This window comes from Marmota flaviventris, chromosome 14 (assembly GCF_047511675.1).
Source record: "Marmota flaviventris isolate mMarFla1 chromosome 14, mMarFla1.hap1, whole genome shotgun sequence".
NCBI classification, from domain to species: domain Eukaryota; kingdom Metazoa; phylum Chordata; class Mammalia; order Rodentia; family Sciuridae; genus Marmota; species Marmota flaviventris.
The window spans coordinates 1,616,835-1,637,568 of record NC_092511.1 but is presented as its reverse complement, the minus strand read 5'-3'; the positions used below and the strand labels follow the sequence as shown (position 1 = coordinate 1,637,568).

General features: G+C 52.2%; 1 protein-coding gene across 1 annotated transcript in view; it reads left to right on the top strand.

The window, feature by feature from the left end:
- The window catches only part of Eipr1 (EARP complex and GARP complex interacting protein 1), a 114,236-nt gene that overhangs the window by 50,941 nt on the left and 42,561 nt on the right, over positions 1-20,734 (top strand). Inside the window, exon 4 of the mRNA XM_027937777.2 lies at positions 14,660-14,816. Within this exon, the coding sequence (XP_027793578.1) occupies positions 14,660-14,816 (157 nt within the window). The remainder of the gene's footprint in view (positions 1-14,659; positions 14,817-20,734) is intronic.

The window sequence follows — 20,734 nt, the reverse complement described above, 5'->3', positions numbered from 1 at the left end:
CAGGAACTGGGTTGATGTGTGACCGTGTTGAGGCTACATGAACTCTCCAAGGAAGTGAATGACAGCACAAGAATGCCCCAGGGGACAAAGTGTGCTGTGGTTGTAGCGGAGCCTGACCTCTCCACCACAGATTGAGACCTAGAAAGGAGTGAACCATCACTTCGCTTCCCTGCTTTAAGGTGGTTACTAAAGATGGCAAATCAAGGTGCATCATATTGCATGCAGTTGGAACTTAGATTTCTTCTTTCTGTACTTACAAAAAGCTCATCGCTGCGGTTTAGCTGAAGAACTGCAGGTAGCACCAGGATGGCTCATAAGCAAGATGATACCCTGTTGTGTTTTCTAGCCAGAGATACTGATAGAAGAGAGAAGCTGTTTATTGCCAGCATGGCACTTAGTGAGCCCTGGCATTGTGGGTCTCTGCTTCCCGTTTCAGCGCGGTGTGGATCGTGCCTTCCCTTCTAAGTTCCGCATGTCGACTCAGTTCCACAGACCAGGGGCTGCTGCTGCCAGACCTCACAGATCATCGGTGCCTGACCCATGTCTCCTCTAAACCCACGCTGGTGCTGCCTGTCCAGAGGCCTCTCTTAAGTGTGTTCGTTTTACATCTTATTTAATCTTTTCAGATTCTTCAGAAGATGAGGGCACTTTAGGCACTTTAGGGACTGAGGTTTAGGACCTTGAATAATCATTTGTCAAGGCTGCATAGCTAGTAAGTGGCACCCCGAATTCTCTTTGCTTCCTTCACAGCCACATGGACCCCCTTGGCAGCTGCCCCAGACTCCCTTTTTGGGCCGACAAAACAGCTTGCTCCTAGCCCTCTCTGCCCAGTGTTTGCCGAGAAGACTGTTCGTGTGTGAAAATTGTGTTGATTGGATATTTTTGTAGGAGGGTGTTCTGTTGCTTCAGCCTGGGCAGAGTAGAGTCCCAAGCTTGTCAACACAAGTCTACAGGTCAGCTGTTCACAGGAGGTGTGGCAGTTTTGTCCTGGTTTGCGCGGGGTGTTAATTCCGACAGGGCAGTGCTGGGTGGGGCACTACGTTGTTCAGGCCTCATGTTGTAGACTGGTATGTGCCATCTCTGCTTCAGCCCAGGCTGCTAGATCAACCTTTTCTCTGCTTTCACAGGAACACAGATGGGTCACTGTCCAGAAAGCTAGCGGTTTGAGGTCTAGCCAGTGTCACTGTTCTTTGCACGGTATCAAATAGAGTTGCTCATGTGGCATGCAGGTGGACGCCTGGATCGACACTGATTTTTTTCTTTAGGTGCCAACGTGCTTGATTTGCTAGAGATGAAGCTGGTGGAACCTGTGCCTGGGCAAGGCCTTTCCTTAGGCCCAGTTACCCAGCCACCCAGCCACTGGCACAGGGGACACGCTTGTGTGTGGGAGACCAACCTTGCATGTGACTGAGTCACACTCCCCGGCTGGGTGCTGAGGCGCTCAGTCGCAGAAATGTGACAAGCTTTCCCCACCCTTCTTGGGTGCGAGGGTTGGTGTCTCGTGCATGGGTGTGTCTTGCTACAGCCCCATGGGTGAAGCTACGCTCCCCCGTTCCTTTGTAATATAACCCCTTGCCCTGTTTAGGATAGAATCTTCCATGGAAGTACCCTTATGTGTGTCCCCTTCTCTTACTATGCCCTTGGGTGTGGCCTACCCAGGTGTCAGTCAACCTGCTGACAGTGGACACCATGAAGATAGACTCAGCCCCCTGAAACCTGACCCCTTGCCTCATTTGAATAGCTTCTCCTCAATAAAAGGGCTCAGTGCATGTTCTCGCGCTCTCTCTCTTCCTGCGGACCCTTAAGGTCAGAGGAGCCGTCACAGTGACCCCAAAGGAAAAGGTATTTGTGTCTCTTGTGTGGTTATTTTGCGCAGCCCAGTCAGCCCAGTTCAACTGGAGTGACCCCTGACCCTTTTAGTCGCGAATAGAAACCCCGCAACTTATGCCCTCTGAGTGCTTTATCCTCTGGAGGTATCTGAAATCTGCCTGCAGTTGGTTGTAGAATTGAGCCAATCTTTCTAATAGTTTGGGGTCCCTGGAGCAGGCTTGGGAAGAGAGCCTGGCACCCCACCACTTTATAAAATGGTTGTAAGAGAAGCCTCCAGTGGAGGCAGCCAGGCCAGGCAGGAGGGGTGCCAGTCAGGAGGACAGGAAAGGCAGAGTTGTAGCACTGCTGTACCTCTCCTTGGTGGGAGCTGGCCATCTCCTGACCTGCTCCCGGCCAGGTGCGCTGCATATCTGGGGAGCAAAGGGCCTGGATTAAGGATGCTCCACTAGAGTTGGCCAGGGGGCGGGGGTGCAGAAGGCACACTTCTCTTGCTCAAGCAGGCAAGCAGTGGCCTGGAGGAAGGGCAGCAGCACCACCCCCCATGGCCTGTGAGGCAATGTGGAATGGGGTATTAGTCGGCGCGTCAGGACGGGAAACGGCAGATAGCCCCTGACAGTGGCCTGCGACTTGCCTGCGTCTCACTGTCAGTGCAGGACTCCTCTGGACCCTTCTGGGGCTTGTCACTAGGGCCTGGAGTCCTGTCTTGGAAGTGACTTGGGAGGCTGGTATGGGACAGAACCTGGGTGAGGTTCAGCTTCAGGTGTGTCTCTGGTGTTCTCAGTGGTGAGCAGAGAGGGCGGCAGGGAGGGGTGTTTCTCCAAGCCTGGAATGTTGATGCAGAGTGGACGGGCTGCACTCCCTGCTCCAATCCCGACTTTCTGCCTGTCTGATTGTGAGTCTCAGGGAAGCACCGTCTGAGAACCAGAGGGACGAGGAGGAGAAGGCCGCTTGCTCGGCGTCCTGTGAGGGAGAGCCCACACTTAGAGTGTGCCTCGTGTCTGGGCTTCTCTGTCTTCACAGCACGCCTGAGGCCCACAGAGGAGTCGTGGTGTTCACAGAGGGTCAGGGCTCATCGGGGCTTCACAGTAGCAAGGTCAGGGTGGGTTGTGTGAGGGCCAGGCCTGGCTGGGGGCAGACTTTGGCTGACCAGTTAATGAAGAAGAACCAGAGAAACACCTGAGGGAGGCCATTCCCACCTCACAGGGTCCTGGCTTCAGTACATTTGAATATTGGCAGAGCATGTAGAGCATGTGATTGGCACAAAGTCGGTGCTGTATGTCTGCAAAGTGGTTCTGCCTCTGCCACTTGTTACAGTTTTAATGCTGCCCGTCTGTGATGAGGGTCAGGGCATTCCCCGAGTCAGTCTCCCTCTTCTGTTCCTGCCTTCTTCTATGAACTGTTCCCATTGAGCACCGTTTCTGGTCTTCGTTTCTTAGTGGAAGAACAGAGATGCTTGTGTGGGCTTGGGTGTGAACACCTGTGTTTCCATGCCTGCCCTGCCCCAGGGCTGAGCTGCTGCTTCTAACTTCAAGCAGGTAGGACGCTGCAGTGGCTTGCCTTCACCACAGCTTTCTGGAGCATTCACAGAAACGCACACTTAGGGCGTGAAGGGCTGGCAGGAGCGACCTCGGCTGGCGGCAGCGAGGTCCTGGGGTCAGGTTTTGGTGGGTACCTGCCCTACGAGGAGCAGCATGTCCTCTTTGGGAAATTGGTGATTCTTCTTGTGACTCTCCTGTGTCACCACGGTGCTCACTCTGCTGCCTCTCATATTCTTCTTGCGTCCTGGGTGATCCAGACTCACCGCTTAAGGTATTGCTCAAAGCATGAAGTGCACTTCAGAGAGCTTCCGAAGCTCAGTGTGGGCAGAACGTTTTCGCCTAATACACAGGCTGTTGTTTTGACCACTGCTTGTGCTTACGCTCTGGTCGTCGAAGCACACGCACACGGGGTGAAAACGGCATCCTGTGGTGAACAAACCTGTGAGCCTGGTGTAGACCTTCAGAGTGCCCGCCACACTGTGGGAGGAGAGCGCAGCATCTTCACACCTTGGCAGAGCCAGTTGATGGGGAGGCCTGGAGTGGGGGCTGGCCACAGTCTTGGACTGCTGTGTCACCAGACCCTCAGTGTGTCTCGTGCTAAGTGGCCCAAGGCTGCTAGTTGCTGCAGAGCGAAGGTGGTGGTCTGGCCCTCTGTCACTCTAGAAAAGCAGTTTTGCTTTGGATTTTTTAGGAGGACAGCCATTATATAAGAATAAACACTTATGAAGCAGTGTCTTCCACGAAGGAAGGGCTCGCTCGATAGTCAGTGCCTGCTTATTGTAGGCCCACGTCCCCTCTCTAGGTGAATTTTCGGTGTGTCAGATAGATGATGAAGTTGTCTGCAAACCATCAAAGAAGACTTTTTAGAAACTCTCATCTACCCTTTGCAACAATATTAAAGTAGACAATCTGCTTCTGGTCAATTTTTACCCTAAATGGCAATCTTTGAAAAATGGAGTACATCTGTCTTGGAAACGTGTATGTGGCAGCTGTGCCCACAACAGTGAATGGCTTCTTTACTTTATTGGGCCCTGATTTTGCTCACACTACTATTTTGGGGATTCCTGTGTGTTTCTTGACTTGGGTCAGGAGCACAGGTTAGATGCTCCGGGCTTTTGGTCAGGGCTGGTTTTCTGTTCTCTGCTGCCACTGCTGTGGACCTTGGGCACATCATTGAGTCCCCTCAGGCAGTGGTGTTGTCCACTGAGCTGGAATGACCTTGCTCATGTCCATCGTCTTTGGCAGCTGGCCGAGTTAAGTCAACACAGCATTTGCATTACCTGGTTTCAACACGGGTTCAATTCTGGCTTTTTACACCAAGCCGTGAGTTTCCTGTGACCTTCACAGAAGGTGTTCTTGTAAGGATTCAGCCTTTCTTAATCTTTTGTGGCTTTTCAGAAATTACGAGGTTGATGTTCAGTCTTTTCTCCCTGTTTGGAACATTAGTGAAAATTAAAATATGGTTGTTTTATATGTATTCTTATATTGAGAGTCTTTTTCTGCTCTAATAGATGGTTAATTTTTATATGTTCCATTTATGATTGAGAAAAATTAATTGCATTCAACTCTTAAAAGCTTAACATTTAAAATATTTCTCTACTGGCATTCAGTTATTGAGAATACTGAAGTCTCCTACTATAAGTAGACTTCTCTATTTTCCCTTGTTCTATTAAATTTTTCTTTATATATTTTGGTACAGTTTTATTAAGTACATGTAAGTTAAGGATTTCTGTATCTTTCTGAAACTTGTATTAAGTAGTGACCTTGGCTCCTTTTGCCTTACAGTCTATTTTGGCTAATATTAACATGGTGAAGTTAGCTTAGTCTTGTTGTTCAGTGTATAATTTTCTATTTTCTATTTTACCCTGGAACTGGGGATTGAGCCCAGGGCACTTTACCACTGAGCCACATCCTGAGCCCTTTTTATTTTCTTTTGAGACAGGGTCTTCCTAAGTTGCCAAGGCTGGCCTTGAATTTGTGATCCTCCTGCTCAGCCTCCTAGTTGCTGGAATTACAGGAGTGTGCCACTGTGCCTGGGTCTTTTTCTATTGTTTTCTCTTTCTACATCCTTAAATTTTGGGGATAGCTCTTGGAAACAATGTTTTGCTGATATTTTAAAATGTGATCTGACAGTTGCTAGTTGATGAATCAGTTCATTACAGTTATTGTTTCCGGTCTTTTGGAATAATTTCTCACATTTTGTGTGTTTTGTTCAGTTTTGTTTTTGTCTTTCCTGGTTTCTCCTCCCAGGGTGCTGAGATCACGGGCGTGCGCCACCACCCCTGGTTTTCCTGTTTTTCCCAGTGGTTGTGAATCTTGTTCTTGCCCTGCTCCCCTCTAGCATTGTAGAAGGCAGGTGTCTTTTTCTGCTCTTCAGTGGCTCCTCTTGAAGGTGGGCTGCTCTCAGTATTCGTGGTCTCCCGTCGAGCGCTGATCTCCCTCCACCCCTCCCATCTTGATACTCTCTTGGCCTGTTTTTAGGTTTCATCTTTGAACCTTTTATCAATACCAAGTTAAACACCATGATCAGCAGCATGGGTATGATCTGTAGGTAGGTGTTTTTCCTAGAGTTTTGCCACCTGTTTTCTCAGCTGCTTGGCTGTAACTTGAGGCCTTTCTTCTGGGGCCACTCCTGGAGCTGCTTCCGCACACAAACTCAGGGTTGGCTTGTTTGGAAGGCCTGCTCTGGGTGATTGTCCATCCAGTGTGCGGTTCTTGGCGGGCAGTTCGTTTCACTGTGCTCCAATCCCTTCATTCTCTACAGAGGTCATCCTCAGGCCTGGTCAGAATGCTGACCGCCTTGCATGCTTTGTCTTGATCTCAAGGTCCTACATTTTTCTATGACGTATTGGGAAGCGTATTTGGCTTTAATTTAATTTCAATCATGCTTATAAATAGTCCTGCTTCCTAATTCAGAGAGCTAGTGTACATAATTTTTCTTTAATTCTGGAAAATTCCCAAGTATCAACCCTTAAGAAATTATGTATCCCACCTCTTAAGAAATTATGTATCCTCTGTTTTTTTTGTGGCTCTGGGCCTCTGTCAGCTGGGGGGTGGGTGTTGTGCAGGGGCGCTGAGCTTTGTGCTGTTTTAAACAGAGCCTGCACTTTGTCCTGTGCCACCTCACGTACTGCCTCATCCCTTCTGGTTTTCTGTCTCTGCTGCATCTTTCTTCACATTTTTATTCCAAGCAATTAATTCTCATTGGGCATTTCTAATACCAGCTGAAATTTTTTATTTCAACAATTGTAATTTTCTATTTCTAGACACTTCATTTGGTTCTTTAAAAAATGTTCCTGGCAAACTTTGATAGATGCCAGACCCATCCATATCAATGTCCATTCAGGAACTGGGGAGTAATTGCAGGTTGGATATGTAACCCTTGGGCTCCCTGTGAGCTGGACTTGGACCTTGGCACCATTGTCCCATTTGACCACTGTGGCCGTGGGTTGAGCCACGGGGTTGTGTGCTGTTTGGAGTCTGTGCTGCATTCTCACACGTCTGGATAGGTCCCTTTGCCTACGGACACCGTGTCAGATGGAGAACTGAGTGAGAGGCTGTGGCTGCCCTGTGGTTGCTAGGGTCAGCCATTCTTGAGTTTTCCTGGGGGTAGGTCAGATGGTACACACTGGATTGAAGGACCTTGACGTGCACGTGTTCCTCTGCTGTCTCATGCTCCGCATCTTGGCCTGTCCTTCTGGAAAGCAGGTGCCCATGCTCCTGCCACCTCGCCTGTAGAGCCTCCCAGAGGTGTGGTGCCCCTTCACCTCCACCTACACAGAGATGATAGTACTGTGAGGTGGCAGCCCTGACACCATCCTCAGTTCCTTCAGTCACCTTTGTCCCCTTTAGCCGTTAGTATTTGCATCCTGCAGACTTGAGCTGTGTAACCCGTGCACAGCATTATCTCTGAAGCATTTAAAAGGCCAGTATGGAAAAGTATTTTAGGCATGGCTCCTCAGACACCCTGTTGTGTACGCCAGGTTATACCTGCATCAGGTGATTGCTTAGTGGAGCTTGATTCTGCCTCTTTCACCTGCTCAGCCTGTGCCAGATGCAGGGAGATGGCTACAGTCTCTAAAAATAGCCCTCAGATGCCTAATGTGCTCATTATGTGGCAGAGCCTGTGGATACCTGCTCCTCCAGCTGGGGATCAGATTATGTCCCCCAGCCAGGGCATTGTTAGCCCTTTAGCAAGCTGACTGCAGCTGCTATTCAGGCTCAAAGGCTCTAATCTCCTTTCAGTCCTCTAAGCCTTCACTCCGTAATCCCTTCCAGCAAGCGGTACACTCCATGGCACAGTTGGCCGCCTCAAGTATGCCTCTTCCATTCATTTTGCCCTGATTATCTTTTTATCTCATTAAGTGCCTTTAGCTCTTGTGTTACACGTTAAAATAGATAGACACATCAAATTGGCCTTAAAGATACAACTTGGTATTTTCTCCTTCAACGCAGTGGACTGTTACAGAGTCGAGAGGCTTCATTTCATTCCCGACTCTGGGGCTAATGAGCCATGTGAACTTGGAAAAGTCAGTTAACTTCACTGGGCCTCAGTTTCCTCATTAGTAAAATGGAGAGGCTGGGTTCCTGCAGCGTGATATCTGAGCTCTTCCCAGCTCAGCCGTCTTGTGGCTCTGGGCCTCTGTCAGCTTGGGGGGTGTTGTGCAGGGGCGCTGGGCTTTGTGCTGTTTTAAACAGGGCCTGCACTTTGTCCTGTGGCTGGGCTTCATGCAGAGCCTGTGCTTTGTGCCATAGACCTGACTTTGTACAGAGCCTGTGCTCAATACCGGGGCTTGGTTTATACAGGCCTATGCCCTGTGCTATGGCTTGTTTTTACATGGAGCCTGAGCTTTATGCTGTAGACTTGGTTTTGTAGGGAGCCTGTGCTATGTGCCATGGTGTGGTTTCATACAGAGCCCATGATTTTGCCGTGGGCATGGTTTCTCTCTGAGCCTGCGCCCCATGCTGTGGCCGTGGCTTCAGGCAGAGCCTGTGCTTTGTGCTTTAGGCGTGGTTTTATACAGAGCCCTTGGGCCCTGCCCTCTGGGGGCTCCTAGTCACTGTACTGTTAATTCAGGACAGACAGTTACATCATAGGACCTAATTTCTTGGCAGTCTTAAAAACAGAGATGAAAGGCGAATGCCGCCCTGGCTATTACAGTGTTTTCCTTCTAAAGTGGGTTTTTCTTTTTAAAATGCCTTGGTTTCTTTGATATCTGCTGGGTGTGCATTGAAAGCTCTGCTGTAGTTCACACAGCATGGAAATCTTGAGCTTCAGAGCCAGTTTGTACATCTCCGAGGGCATACCCCCTGGTTCTCACTTGGTGCTGTTTATCTTGAGCTTCAACCGCTTCTGAGGATTGGAGTTGCCAATAATGCCTGCCACAGTCCTCAGAGCCAGGGTGCCTCTGCTCATCCAGTTTTGTAGCCATGGGCGGCTCTGGGGTCAGGGTGTTCAGCGGGTGCCTCCTGTGTGCAGAGCACTCCAGTGTTCTGGTTTCAGGTAATGTCTCATGTTTACAGTTTTCAGTGTGGGACTTTGAACTCACTTTGCACTCACCAGATTTTCAGAGCAAGCTCTGGAAAGAAAATTGTATTAGGCGTGGTTTTATACAGAGGCCTTGGGCCCTGGCCTCTGGAGGCTCCTAGTCACTGTACTGTTAGTTGAGGACAGGCAGTTACATCATAGGACCTAATTTCTTGGCAGTCAGAAAACCTAAATAAAAATTTAACATATTAGATATTCCTTAAAGTTTTTTTTTCTTTTTATTAACTGATTTTTAGAAAAATACATTGATTGATTAGTATTTTGCAAAGTGTCAAGATAGGTCTGTGTCCACCATCCTTGACCTGATCTGTCCCAGCCAGGAGGAACGTCCTTTTTTTACTCTGTTCTTGAACGTGTCCCTACAGTGTTTCCTGGCTTCCTGGTTTTCATTCATTAGCTTTTTAAAAAGGAGTTTGACCTTTATTTTATTTACTTGTTTTTATTGGCGCCAAGGATCGAGCCCAGTGCCTCACCCTTGTTAGGCAAGCGCCACACCCTGAGCTGCAGCCCAGCCCTTCCTTTCTTTACTTACGCAGTTCATTCAGGGCATGTGACTTGAAGACAACCCGATACAGAATCTACCAACGTTTCCATTGGTGATGGACAGATAAAGAACACGTGGTACATAGGTACGGTGGGGACATTCTCCAGGACGGATAAGGAAAGAGAGGTGTACCTTGGATCTTCAGCCTGTTACTTGTGACAACTGGGATGAACCCTGAGGACCTCATGCTGAGTGCAGTGAGTTGGGCCTGGGAGCTCTTCATCATCTCACCTGGATATGGAAGCTGAGATCAGCTCACAGAGTAGGGGGATAGTGGTTGTCACCAGGGACAGAGTCAGCCTGGGCACAGGGGAGAGGTTGGTCAGCGGGGAGCCAGCCATAAGGAGTGAGTTCCAGGTAAGTTCCTCGGGTGCCTCCTGGTAACTGGGGTTCATACCAGTGTATTGTGTGCCTGGAAATTGGTGAGAGATAATTTTAGGTGTTTTTCACAACAGCAGCAGCAACAACAAAATAAGTATGTCAGGCACAGTGTGTGTTGCTGGCTCCATGTCTTGTTAATACACTATAAATACATAGTTTTCATTAATTAAAAATAAAGCTCCTTGTACCACACCACCATCTGCTGGGGGGCACAAAGCTATGCACGAGTACCTACTTCTGTGTATGTGCTGCAACAGGAGGTGCCCGTGCTGGACAGTCCATGGCTCTGTTGGCCCCACAGCCTCGGGGGGAACTGTGGTGGGCATGAGTCCTGTGGTTGGGGCCTGCTCCTTTGTGCTCCCATCATACAGCGGCTTCCCTGGTTGTGTGCTCACACTTGTGGCTGTCTGTTCAGGGGAGAAGGAACTCTCCATTTCTAAGGTAGATGAGGCCTGGGTGTCCCCGTGACCCCAGCTGGCCCTGTGGGTCTCCATTCTTTCAGTCTTTTTCTTTCTAGTGTGCTGACCAGCCAGCCAGGCCACTGGACACACCCTTGAGTGTGTGCCTCGTGCCTTGTGTGCTACAAAGATGGTCTGTGCAGTGCTTATGGCCTGCGCCTGGCACCGTCTTCTCACACCGTGGCTCCCAGGCACCCTCTCTAGAATGTGGCTGTTGGAGGGCTGCTGCCCCTCTCTGGCTTGTGCCTCTGTGCTGTGCCCTCCCATCCATAAGCTGGCCCAGCCTCTTCTTTCTCCTTCAGCAAGGAATACAAGGTCCACAAGTGGTCTTGGGGTGCTGCTGGGTCCTGTGTCATCTAGGTACCTACTCAGTACTTCTGTGCCACCCCTCCACTCCTGGTCTTCCTGGCTGTGTCCTGGGTGCTCTGTCTTTATAGTGGATAGCTGCTGACTGTCTGACTCCATGACCTGGTTGGTATGACTGGGCATGACTTGTGAGTGGCCCGGGGTCAGGGTTCTGCCTGTCAGGGCCCAGCAGCATGGCAGAGCTGGTTCTCACATGGAGTCTCTCTGCTGGAGATAGCATGGCATTCCTGCAGCATTGCGCTGCGCGCTTTTGCCATCGACACCTTCCATGGTAGCAGGGTCCTGAGGTAGTGTGACCCCAAGGTGAGGCTAGCTGCCTCCTCCCCAGCTGAACTCATGACAGGGCCACTCAGCCTCTCATGCTGGGTGGATCCCAGTGTCTTAGGGGCATCACCTGCAGTGCGAGGAGGCTAACTGGGCACCACACCTCCTGGGTGGGTGTGACGCAGCACCGTTGGTTTCTCGCTCATATGTCCTGCTCTTCCCTTGAACCTCGCTGGAGTGGCAGGTCCCTGAGTCTCGACAGCCTGCCTCTTGCACCCTTCTGCTGCCCAGGCAGTGTGCCGTCATCGGTGCACTGGGTCAAGTGGTGCTCCCGGGGTGTCCAGGAGCCTCTGGACTCTGGTGTGACTGGAGGAGGGGAGCTGCCCTGGCTCCACAGCAGCCTGTGGGCTGGTTTCCTCTGCTGTGCACACAGGTGGCTCCTGACCTGATTCTTCACTGGGGTGGGCAGGTGCTTCTGGAGACAGTGTGCAGACATCATGTTCTAGAGGCTGTGAGTCTGCTTTGAGTCCACATCTGGTGCCACATCTGTGAGCAGGCCTCCTGCTTTGTGAATCTTAGTGTAGTCTACAGTCATTGTCTAGGGCCTGCTGCCCTTCTGCAGAGGCCAGTGTGAAGTGATCCAAGCCATGCCCCTCCATCTCCTTGATCCCTGGAGTAGGCGTGTGTGCCCACATCCCAAGAGGCTTCCCCTTGACCTTCCATGGCCACAGACCCAGGACGGACATGTCAAAAGCTGCCCAGTGTGTCATTCGCATTTTACGTGTGTGGGCCACAGAGATGACCACTGAATGGGTCCAAGATCAGGGGACTGTGGGGGGGCCACCTCTGAGCTGTTTGCAAAGCCTCTACTTGGCCTTGAAGCTAAGGAGGTTTGGTCTGCCATTGCAAGTCATTCTGTGGCTTATTACGCAAAGCACGTGACTTTAGTCTTATTTGGCCATGGAGGCTGCTCTATAGCTCCAGAGTTGGGCGTTACCCTTCGGGCTTGGACAGCCCACCCCCTGCCTTACTGGGTAAAGAACATTCTATGGAAAAGCCTTTGTGTATCCACCATATAAAAATAAAAACCGTGGGCTCACTATCTACTTCGAGTGTGGAGGCAGGACCTTAAGGTCGCAGAGGCATCACACCCTCGCTTTTTAAAATTATTTGTGTTGTGATTTTTTGCCGTATTTTGTGGCCAGCTCTCTACACGTAGCGGGGCACAGCATATCTTTGCCTGTGTGGGCCGTGGACGAGAGGACTGTGTTTTAAGCTTTACCTGTGCTGTGCCAGGAGTCCATTTTCTTGGGTGTGCTAAATCTTTGGGCTCTGGACCACTTGCTTTCCAGCTTTGAAAGTTTCCTTCTCTCTCCTCTCCTGGTGGGTTATGTCTTTAGCTCCTCTTTGGCCTGTTCCGGGGGCTTTGGGGAGCCCCTGGTGGGGGTGTGCGTTTGTTGTGGTGTTGCCTTTGGTTGCTCAGTGGCTGTTGTAGTCAACTTTTTTGCTGCTGTGGCCAAAAGACCAAACAAGAACAATTTTAGAGGAGGAGAAGTCTATTTGGGATTCATGGTTTCAGAGGTCTGGGTCCATAGACATCTGACTGCATTACTCTGGCTCCAAGGTGAGGCAGAACACGGTGGCAGAAGAGTGTGGTGGAAGAAAGCAGCTCAGGACATGACAGGAAGCAGGAAGAGACTACTCTTGGCTCATTAGGGACAAAATATAAACCCCAGAGGCACACCCCACCTGTTCCAGTCACCGCCCAGTTAACCCCTCCAGGTGGACTAACGTGCTGACTAAGTTAAGGGGCTCAGACCAGCCGTTTCACCTTTGAGATTTAATGCATTGTCTCACATGCGCTTTGGGGGGACAGCTCACATTTGTTTCATAACATTGCTGACCCCACACTGTCGAGGTAATGACCTCCAGTGTGGCAGGTGGTGATGTGCATGGACAGGGGTGAAGCCTCTTAGACGTCCAGCGTGTCACTTGGGCCTCCTACCTGAGGCAGACTTTGAAGGGAGGCAGCGATTGGAGTGTTTTAGCCTTTGTGATCACAGGAAGTGGTCAAGGAGTTGCATGAGCAGGCAGTTCTGGAATGTAGCTGGGCAGAGTCCTCCAGCACAGGGCCTGGGCCAGGGACGTCGGCCACAGGCTGGTCTATCACAGAACGGCCATTTTCTCCCCCTGCCGCCGTGGTCCTGGTGCTTCCCTTTCTTCTGGGGTCCGTAGTCCTCCATGCCTCAGGTGGGGCGTCTGTCTCTGACCCTTAGGAAGGCGGCCGAGTGGGCCCCTCGGCTGGGTCAGCGCTCCAGGGCTCCCCTGCTCTCCCAGGTAGAGCTGCCGGCTCCCTTTGGGCCTTCTCCTGGCACCCCGGGGCTCTGCAGGGGTGCTGCGTGGCCACGCGTCTCAGCAGGAAATGGACGTCTGTGGAGATGGAAGCGGAAGGCACTGGGCCTCGCCTTCCCCTAGTTGGCAGAGGTGTTAGCGTTACCGTGTGGGCACACCGCTCTCTGTGGGATTCCCTCTAAGAGAGAGTTCCGTGTTTTCTCAACACTAACCGAGCGTGCGAGAGGAGCACTGGGGCCCTCCTGCAGGCTGGTGTTTGACTGTGGATGGAGATGGCAGCCAGGAGGCCTCGTGTGCTGTCCTCGTGTCCACTGCTATGGATACCTGTGGCTCACCTGTGGTGTCGAGGTGAGCGACCATCCAAACTAGGTGGGTGGCGTGCTTTCACACTCCTGAGGCCTCCTCCCTGCGCGGGGCCCGCGTGGTGTCTTCGTTCCTGTGTAGGGAAAGACACTGCCAGGTGCGTTTTCTTCTGACATCCGACAGGGTGTGTCGTGGTCTTCACTTGATGCTACTTGATTGCTTAATATTTGGACCTGATCATTGAGGTGGTCTTTAAAAGAGAAAGGAAGGTGTAGGCACATTTGCAATTTAAAATTAAATGGAAAGCAGAATGCAGAACGGTCTCTGTCTAGGAATCTCGTGTTCCATCTGGTTTTGTAGAACTTGGACACACTGAGAACTTTCTGGGGGCCAAGTGCTGGCCCCGGCCCTTCTCAGCTTGCTCGCCCAGTGGCTTTTCAGGGGCCGCTGGGAAAGCCAGGTCCCTGGGCCCTGAGGAGTGAAAGGCTGAGCAAGCAGGCTGCGGGGCCACTGGAGGCAGAGCCGTGAGGACACCGTGTTAGTGGTGGTGGGGGGACGTCATGGAGGGGCTGCAGGTGTGGGGCTGCTCTCTGCTGGCTGCCGGGGCGCGAATGGGGTGTCTGTCTTCAGCCTGAGGCATCTCTGAGTGGCCTTGCCCTCTGAGCCAGATGCTCAGCACCTCGGGTGAACTGGGCAGGCCCAGGCGTGGCAGCGTTTCCAGACATCTCACGGGCCCAGCACCTGTTAGGAGGCCCCGAAAGCCGTGAGCAGAGAGACCTGTTTAGTGCCCCCCAGACACGAGCTGCATGCCTGCTGAAGGTTTCCGCATCCCTTGTTTGGCTCCTATTTTGCAGAGCCGTTGGAAAACAGTGGGAGGAAATTGATTTTGAGGAAATTAAATTTTTTTTGAACCACAATGCAGGCTTTAAATCAAGGACAAGGTGGGCTCACTGCTGCTGTCTCTGGGCGGCGCCTGGAGCTGCTGCCGCCTGCCCAGCAGACGGGGCAGCCGCGGCCGTGTAAGTGCGCTGTGCTGTCTGCAGACACCCTGCTGACTTTCTCCTCTGTTGCTCAGCCTCCGACAGCCGAGTCCAGGCACGTGCTGCTGTGTGGAGGATGCCCAAGGAGCTGGAGTCCGGAAGCCAGGAGTCCCCCGACGACTCTGCAAGCACCGCCCAGACCCTGGAGCTGCTCTGTCACCTGGACGACACAGCCCATGGCAATGTGGCCTGGTAGGGTGCTGCACGTGGCATAGGCCCAGGACGAGCCTGCACGCTGCTCAGGGCCTCATTCTGCGCAGGCACCACCTGCACTCACAGACGCTGTGCCTCCATTTGTTTTTGTTTGTTTGTTTGTTTTTAGTGTGTGTGGGGGGTCCTTGTTGTGTTCTAGATTAACCTTGCTTCTGGAAGCTCACCATATGCATGGTGCAGAGCCTGTGTCTCTTCTTTTCCTCTTGGTCTAAGCAGTGTTGCCCACAGTCACCTGACAGAATCAGCCTGCCCTGTGCAGCGCTTTCCACAGGTCGTGCCTCACGCCGAGGGCAGCCAGCTCTCTTCCCATGGCCTTTGCGTGAAGGCTGTGTGCCTGGTTTACCATGTCCTAGGCCTTCTGTTGTCTCTGCGTCTTCAGCTTTGTTTTCCCCATCAGTCCCTTGGTGTGTCAGGCGACAGGAGATGTGACTGCCATTTGTAGAGGCTTTTTGGCCAGTTGCTGCCTGTGTAGTCAGAGGTTGGCTGTGTCCACTCACCTAGCCACTCCAGAGGCGTCTTTGCACAGCAGTCATGGCTGGTCTCTGATGGTGCTGAAGCCATGATAACATTAGAGGCCATGATTTCCAGGAGGGACTCTGGGGCATAACGTTATGGGTATTTATAGTGACCGTGATTACTTTGCTTAGTACAGCGAAACTTGGATGTGTGTGTATGTGTGTGCACTCTCATGCATCCGGAAGGAGGCCTGTACCTCTCTACGCTTGCTTCTGTCATAGCTGTGCCAGTGAAACAGATTCAACCCATAACATGCTTATTACTAAGCATCTGCTGCATGCGCCCTCCTAGGCTCTAGGGACAGCAGGTGAGAGTTCCGGGACCTGGCCTCGAGGAGTCCCTGTCTCCAGGGGAGACTCAGAGTGTCGTGGGCAGGAAGCTGTGGTGATGAGTACTAATGAGCTGTGTGCCAGAGCCCTAGAGGAAGCTGCGAGTCAGACTGCTCGAGGACTGAGTGTCCTGAGGTGACACTCAGACAGGGCTGAGTGTTGGTCCAGGCTCCATTGCGAGGCCTGGTCCTTGACAAGGTTTTGGAGCAGTGCACAGTCAGGCAGTCTGAGCTCAGGAGGCCCCATATCACTGAGGAGGATTTGATTTTACCGTGGTTTTGCTTCCGCCTGCTCCGTGGTTCTTCCTTGTTAGAGAGCTGCCTTGAGTATTCACCTCATGCCCGACCTTGCGGAGTTGGTGGCTGGTGAGTCCTGAGGCCCCAGGAGCAGTTGCTTTCGTGCTGTCACTTGGCTGCCCACCTTTAGATTCCCTGTGCACGTCTCACAGCTCCATCCAGAGTCCCACATTCAGTGGCCACATTGCCCAGCAAGCAGACATTTGTGTAGGTGTCTATAAGCATGCACATTGTGTGTGTCCCTCGTCCCTGGAGGCACAGTGGTGTGGGAGCAGACAAGCCCCAGGTGGGCCAGAAGTTGCTCAGGGAGGACCATGAGAGCAGAGGTGGTGGGCTCAGGAGGGGCTGTGGAGCCATCAGGCTGCTTTCCTGGCTGCCTACCTTGTGCACGCACCTGTCAGATGACATCCAGAGAGCAGGCTGTGTCTGTGGGTGTGGGTGTGGGTGTGTGCGCGCGCACGCACACCTTGTCAGGAACCGAATGCTGAATATTAGCTTGGGACACTAAACTGCACCATGCACACCTACCATGAAAGGGAGGCTTGTTGTGAAGTGGTTGTGGTGTTTAAACACAGTCGGCTGTTCTCAGAGTCACTGGAGTGCTATCTGTTCTGACTTTGCCGCTGTTGTTCAAAGCATTTCTTGAGCTCTTCTCTGTCATCTAGAACATCAGTGCATATTTTTCCCCGTGTGTCTGTTTTGAGTGTTTCACATTGAGGTCATTGCAGATTCAGCAGCAGTTGTAGGGAGAGCACAAACCCTGTACGCCCTCCACCGGTCTCCTTGGTACCTGTGGCAGCAGTGAGAGGCCTCCACCTGCACGTAGGCTCTGCACCTTTTGCCAGCCCTGCGTGGGTTCTCGTGCTTGCGTGGGAGCCTCCAGAACAGTCTAGAGCAGCTCGCCCACGGGTCCTTCCTTCTTTAATATCTGCAAGCGCTATTCTGTGCTTCATCCCTAATTTGGTCATTTCTAGAAGATTATAAAGTGAAGTTATGCACTGTGTAACCTTGATACTGACTTTTTTAATTCCCTGGAGTTGTTGTGTGTGTTGACTAATAACCAGTTTCCTTTTGTTGCTGAGGAGTATTCCCTGGTACCATGCACCACCGTCTGTCTACCCGAACCTGCTGGAGGATGCTGGGTCCATCACGTGTAAAGCCGCAGTCAGTGCCAGCACTCATTGCCCTTGCCGACTGGCTCTGCCATAGTGCCATGGGTTCTTAAGAAAGGGTACTTCTTTCCCAGAGTGACTGCACATTTGATGTCTCGCTGTTGTGCATGTGGACCAGCCTCTGTCCTCGCCAGCACTGGGTGTGGTCAGGGATATTCAATGTTCCCTGCAATGCACAAGGACTGTCCTCAACAGCACTGAGTGTCACCAGGGATATTTGATGTCCCCCACAGTGCACGAGGACCAGCCTGTGTCCTCACCAACACTGGGTGTAGTCAGGGTTATTCTTTGAAGAATCTTCAGTGATTTCCAGGTTTTATTAGACAAGAAATTTTAGTTTTGAAAATTTAAGTCACAAGTGTGATGGATCCATTGGGGGCTGGACACAGTGATCAGGGGCATGCTTTCCTTTTGGCTTATCAGTCGACACTGAGAATCGCTAGGAGAGGCCCTTAGACTTTCCTGAACAATGTTGCTGGCTGTCGGAGAGCATGCAGGAAAGCTACCTAGTTCCCATGCTCCATCCACCAGGTCTCCCCGCCTCAGGTCATATGCCCTGCTGGCTTGGGGTGTGCCCTCCCTGTCTCCCCCAAGGGGAAGTGTTGGGGGCATCTGTCCTCAGCCATTTCAGCATCCATTTGTTGGGGAGCAGCATTCAGTCCTGACCTAGGACACCCCTCATGCTGTTTTCAGCCCCCCAACAGACAGGGTTGACAGAGTGATTGCCAGCAGCTCCCACTGTGAAAAGACCTCTGGTGCTCAGCTTGAGTGTCCTCTAAAGAATCAAGGGCCTACCCATCCACCATGAATGCCCGACGTCACGGGGGCTTCATCCTCATGGCTGCCATCTCTGCTTGGTGTTCCCACTTCTGTTCCCACTCGAGGGTGATGTTCTCTGTGGAGTCCCAGCTTCCTCTGAAACGCCAACTCGGTCAGGCTCAGGGCTCCATCTTCAGGGAAGACAGGCAAGAGAGCCGGGCTCTAAGCCACCTTATGGGCACCAAGGACAGCACCGGGTGCAGAGGAGGCTGGTTCAGGCACCCAGGACAATGCCAGGCCAGAGAGCTCAAGACACAGGGAGAAGGGCTCTAGGCTGTGTCCTCAGCCTGAGGACAGCACTCAGCACATTGGGTGGCACGCCCCAGCGGATATGGAAGGCCAGCACCAAGTGCAACTCCAGGCACAGAGTAGGTGGGTTCGGTCACAGAGGACAGTGCCAGGAGGAGACCTGGACTCAAGACTGCATCCTCAGCACCAAGGACAGTGCCAGGCACAAAGGAAGATGGGCCCCAGTCCTCAGCATCAAAGACAGCACTGGGCACAGAGGGAGGTGGGCTCCAGACCTTGTTGTCAACAACAAGGACGGCACCAGATATAGAGGAGCCCTGTCCCAGGCCTCGTCCTCAGCACCAAGGACAGCACCAGGCACAGAGAGAGGCGCACTCCAGGCTGAGTCCTCAGCACCAAGGACAGCACCAGGCACAGAGAGAGGCGCACTCCAGGCTGAGTCCTCAGCACCCAGGACAGCTCTGGGCACAGAGGGAGGCTGGCTCCAGGCTGGGTCCTCAGCACCCAGGACAGCTCTGGGCACAGAGGGAGGCTGACTCCAGGCTGGGTCCTCAGCACCCAGGACAGCTCTGGGCACAGAGGGAGGCTGGCTCCAGGCTGGGTCCTCAGCACCAAGGAGAATGTACTTGGGCTTGTGCATTCTGCGTTGGGGTGCTGGGACTGGTGGTGGGCATTCCGACCCAGGACTTCAGAAGCACCTCGTTGCATCCCAGCTAAAAGGGCTTCTAGAAGGAGCCATTTGTGACCGTCGTCACCTGTGATCTGAAAGTTGTTTTGGTTGCTGGCTATGTTGATTTATCTATCAGAATGGTCTCAGAGTGTCCAGTGTCCTCTAGCTAGTCCTTTTCAAAATGTAAATATGAACCAGCTGAGCTTCCTGGGGGAGCTGCTTATTTGGAAGATAATAAGCTTCGTTATTTTCTAGCATGTTTCTCCTCTGCACTCTTTGTTTTTGGGGGGTTGACTGGCAAACAAATTCAGGGATTATTGCCACTGAGACACATCCTCAGCTCTCTTGTTTTGAGGTAGGGACTCAACAGGTTGTCCAGGCTGGCCTCAGTCTTGCCAGGAGGAGACCTGCCTCAGCCTCCCGAGTGGCTGGGATCATAGGCAGGCAGCACTGTGCCTGGCCTGCCCCATGCACTCTGGAGTCACTTCTGGGGTCAGTGTGCATTTGCTCTGGGAAAGGCAGCATAGTTAGGCCTGGGCCTGCACCCCCTCTTCGGACATGCAACTGCTTGTGCTGTCAGCGTGGGCTGGCCATTTCTCTTCAGGCCCTGCAGTCCTGTGAGTGGGGTGATTTGGAATGGCCAATGCTGTTTCTTCTCTAAGCTCATGGGCTGCCACAGCCTCTCTTTGACACTCAGTGCCACCTGACTTTACTCATCAGAAATAAGTGGCAGACCTTCCTTCCCTGCTCCCTTTGCAGTGAGGTGGTTCCCGTGCCTGCTGCCACCGTAAGAGGAGCCTACTCGGACAGGGCCTCGGCATACAGCCTCCTGGGTGAAGTCTGTGATCAGAGGGGAACCTACCTGCACAGGGCCGTGGCATACAGCCGCAGGGCGGGAGCCGTCCAGACCACTCCCTCCTGGGTGAAGTCTGTGAGCAGAGGCTGCTCCCTGCCTGGAGTGGGTGCAGGCCCAGGGGGGCCCTAGGCACCTTTCACCCTCTGGTGTGGTGTGATGTCCTGACCACCTTCAGTTCATCTCACACGGCCATATTTCACATTGGCCTGTTGGCTAACTTAAATTCTTTCTGGAACAATTTGGGACATCGATACACGAGTAGCATTAGAGTCTGCCTTGCCACTGCTGTAGACCCTGATGCTGAGAGGGGTTGACCCTAGTATTGTACTTCAGCGGACTGTGCTTTTTCACTTTTGGGGAGCAGACGTGGAAGATCTCTTTACAGTGCTTCTTATTGTGGCATGTGTTGTGCTTCTGCAGAGTTGGGTTTCTCCTTGGGACACACGTGAAACTCATAGACTTTTTTTCCAGTGTGCAGAATGGACATTAACACTGGGCCACCGGCTGTAGACCCACCGCGTTCGCTAACACCTCCTGCACTTTACACTTGCCCGCTGAGGTTTACACCACTGTCTCAGGAGCCCAGATGGAGAGGAGGTTTCCTGGAACTGTGAGGGGAAGGAGGTGATTATTTCTGAGAGTCTGCACAATGCTTCATCATCACCGGGGCTTCGCTGGCTGATTAGCCACAACAGGGTGATTGTGTGGTCTCCATCGCCTTTGATGATCAAGAGGCCCTCCAGCTGCTTAGGAGCCGTGCCCCTCACCTGCAGATGAATGTTCCCTGCTGGCGAGTGGAAGCAAAGTCAAAACACTGGGAACATGGGCCCATTCCTGTTGGGCACTGTTCCCCAAGTGGTGTATCAAGAGCAGTCACACAAATCGCCTTGTTTTCTTGGATGATGAAAATCTCCTTTAAAGGAGAAGTTACTAAAATCAGTCACAACAAGCTTTTGAAAGATGGGGGTAAGTTTGAGGACCGTCAGCTGT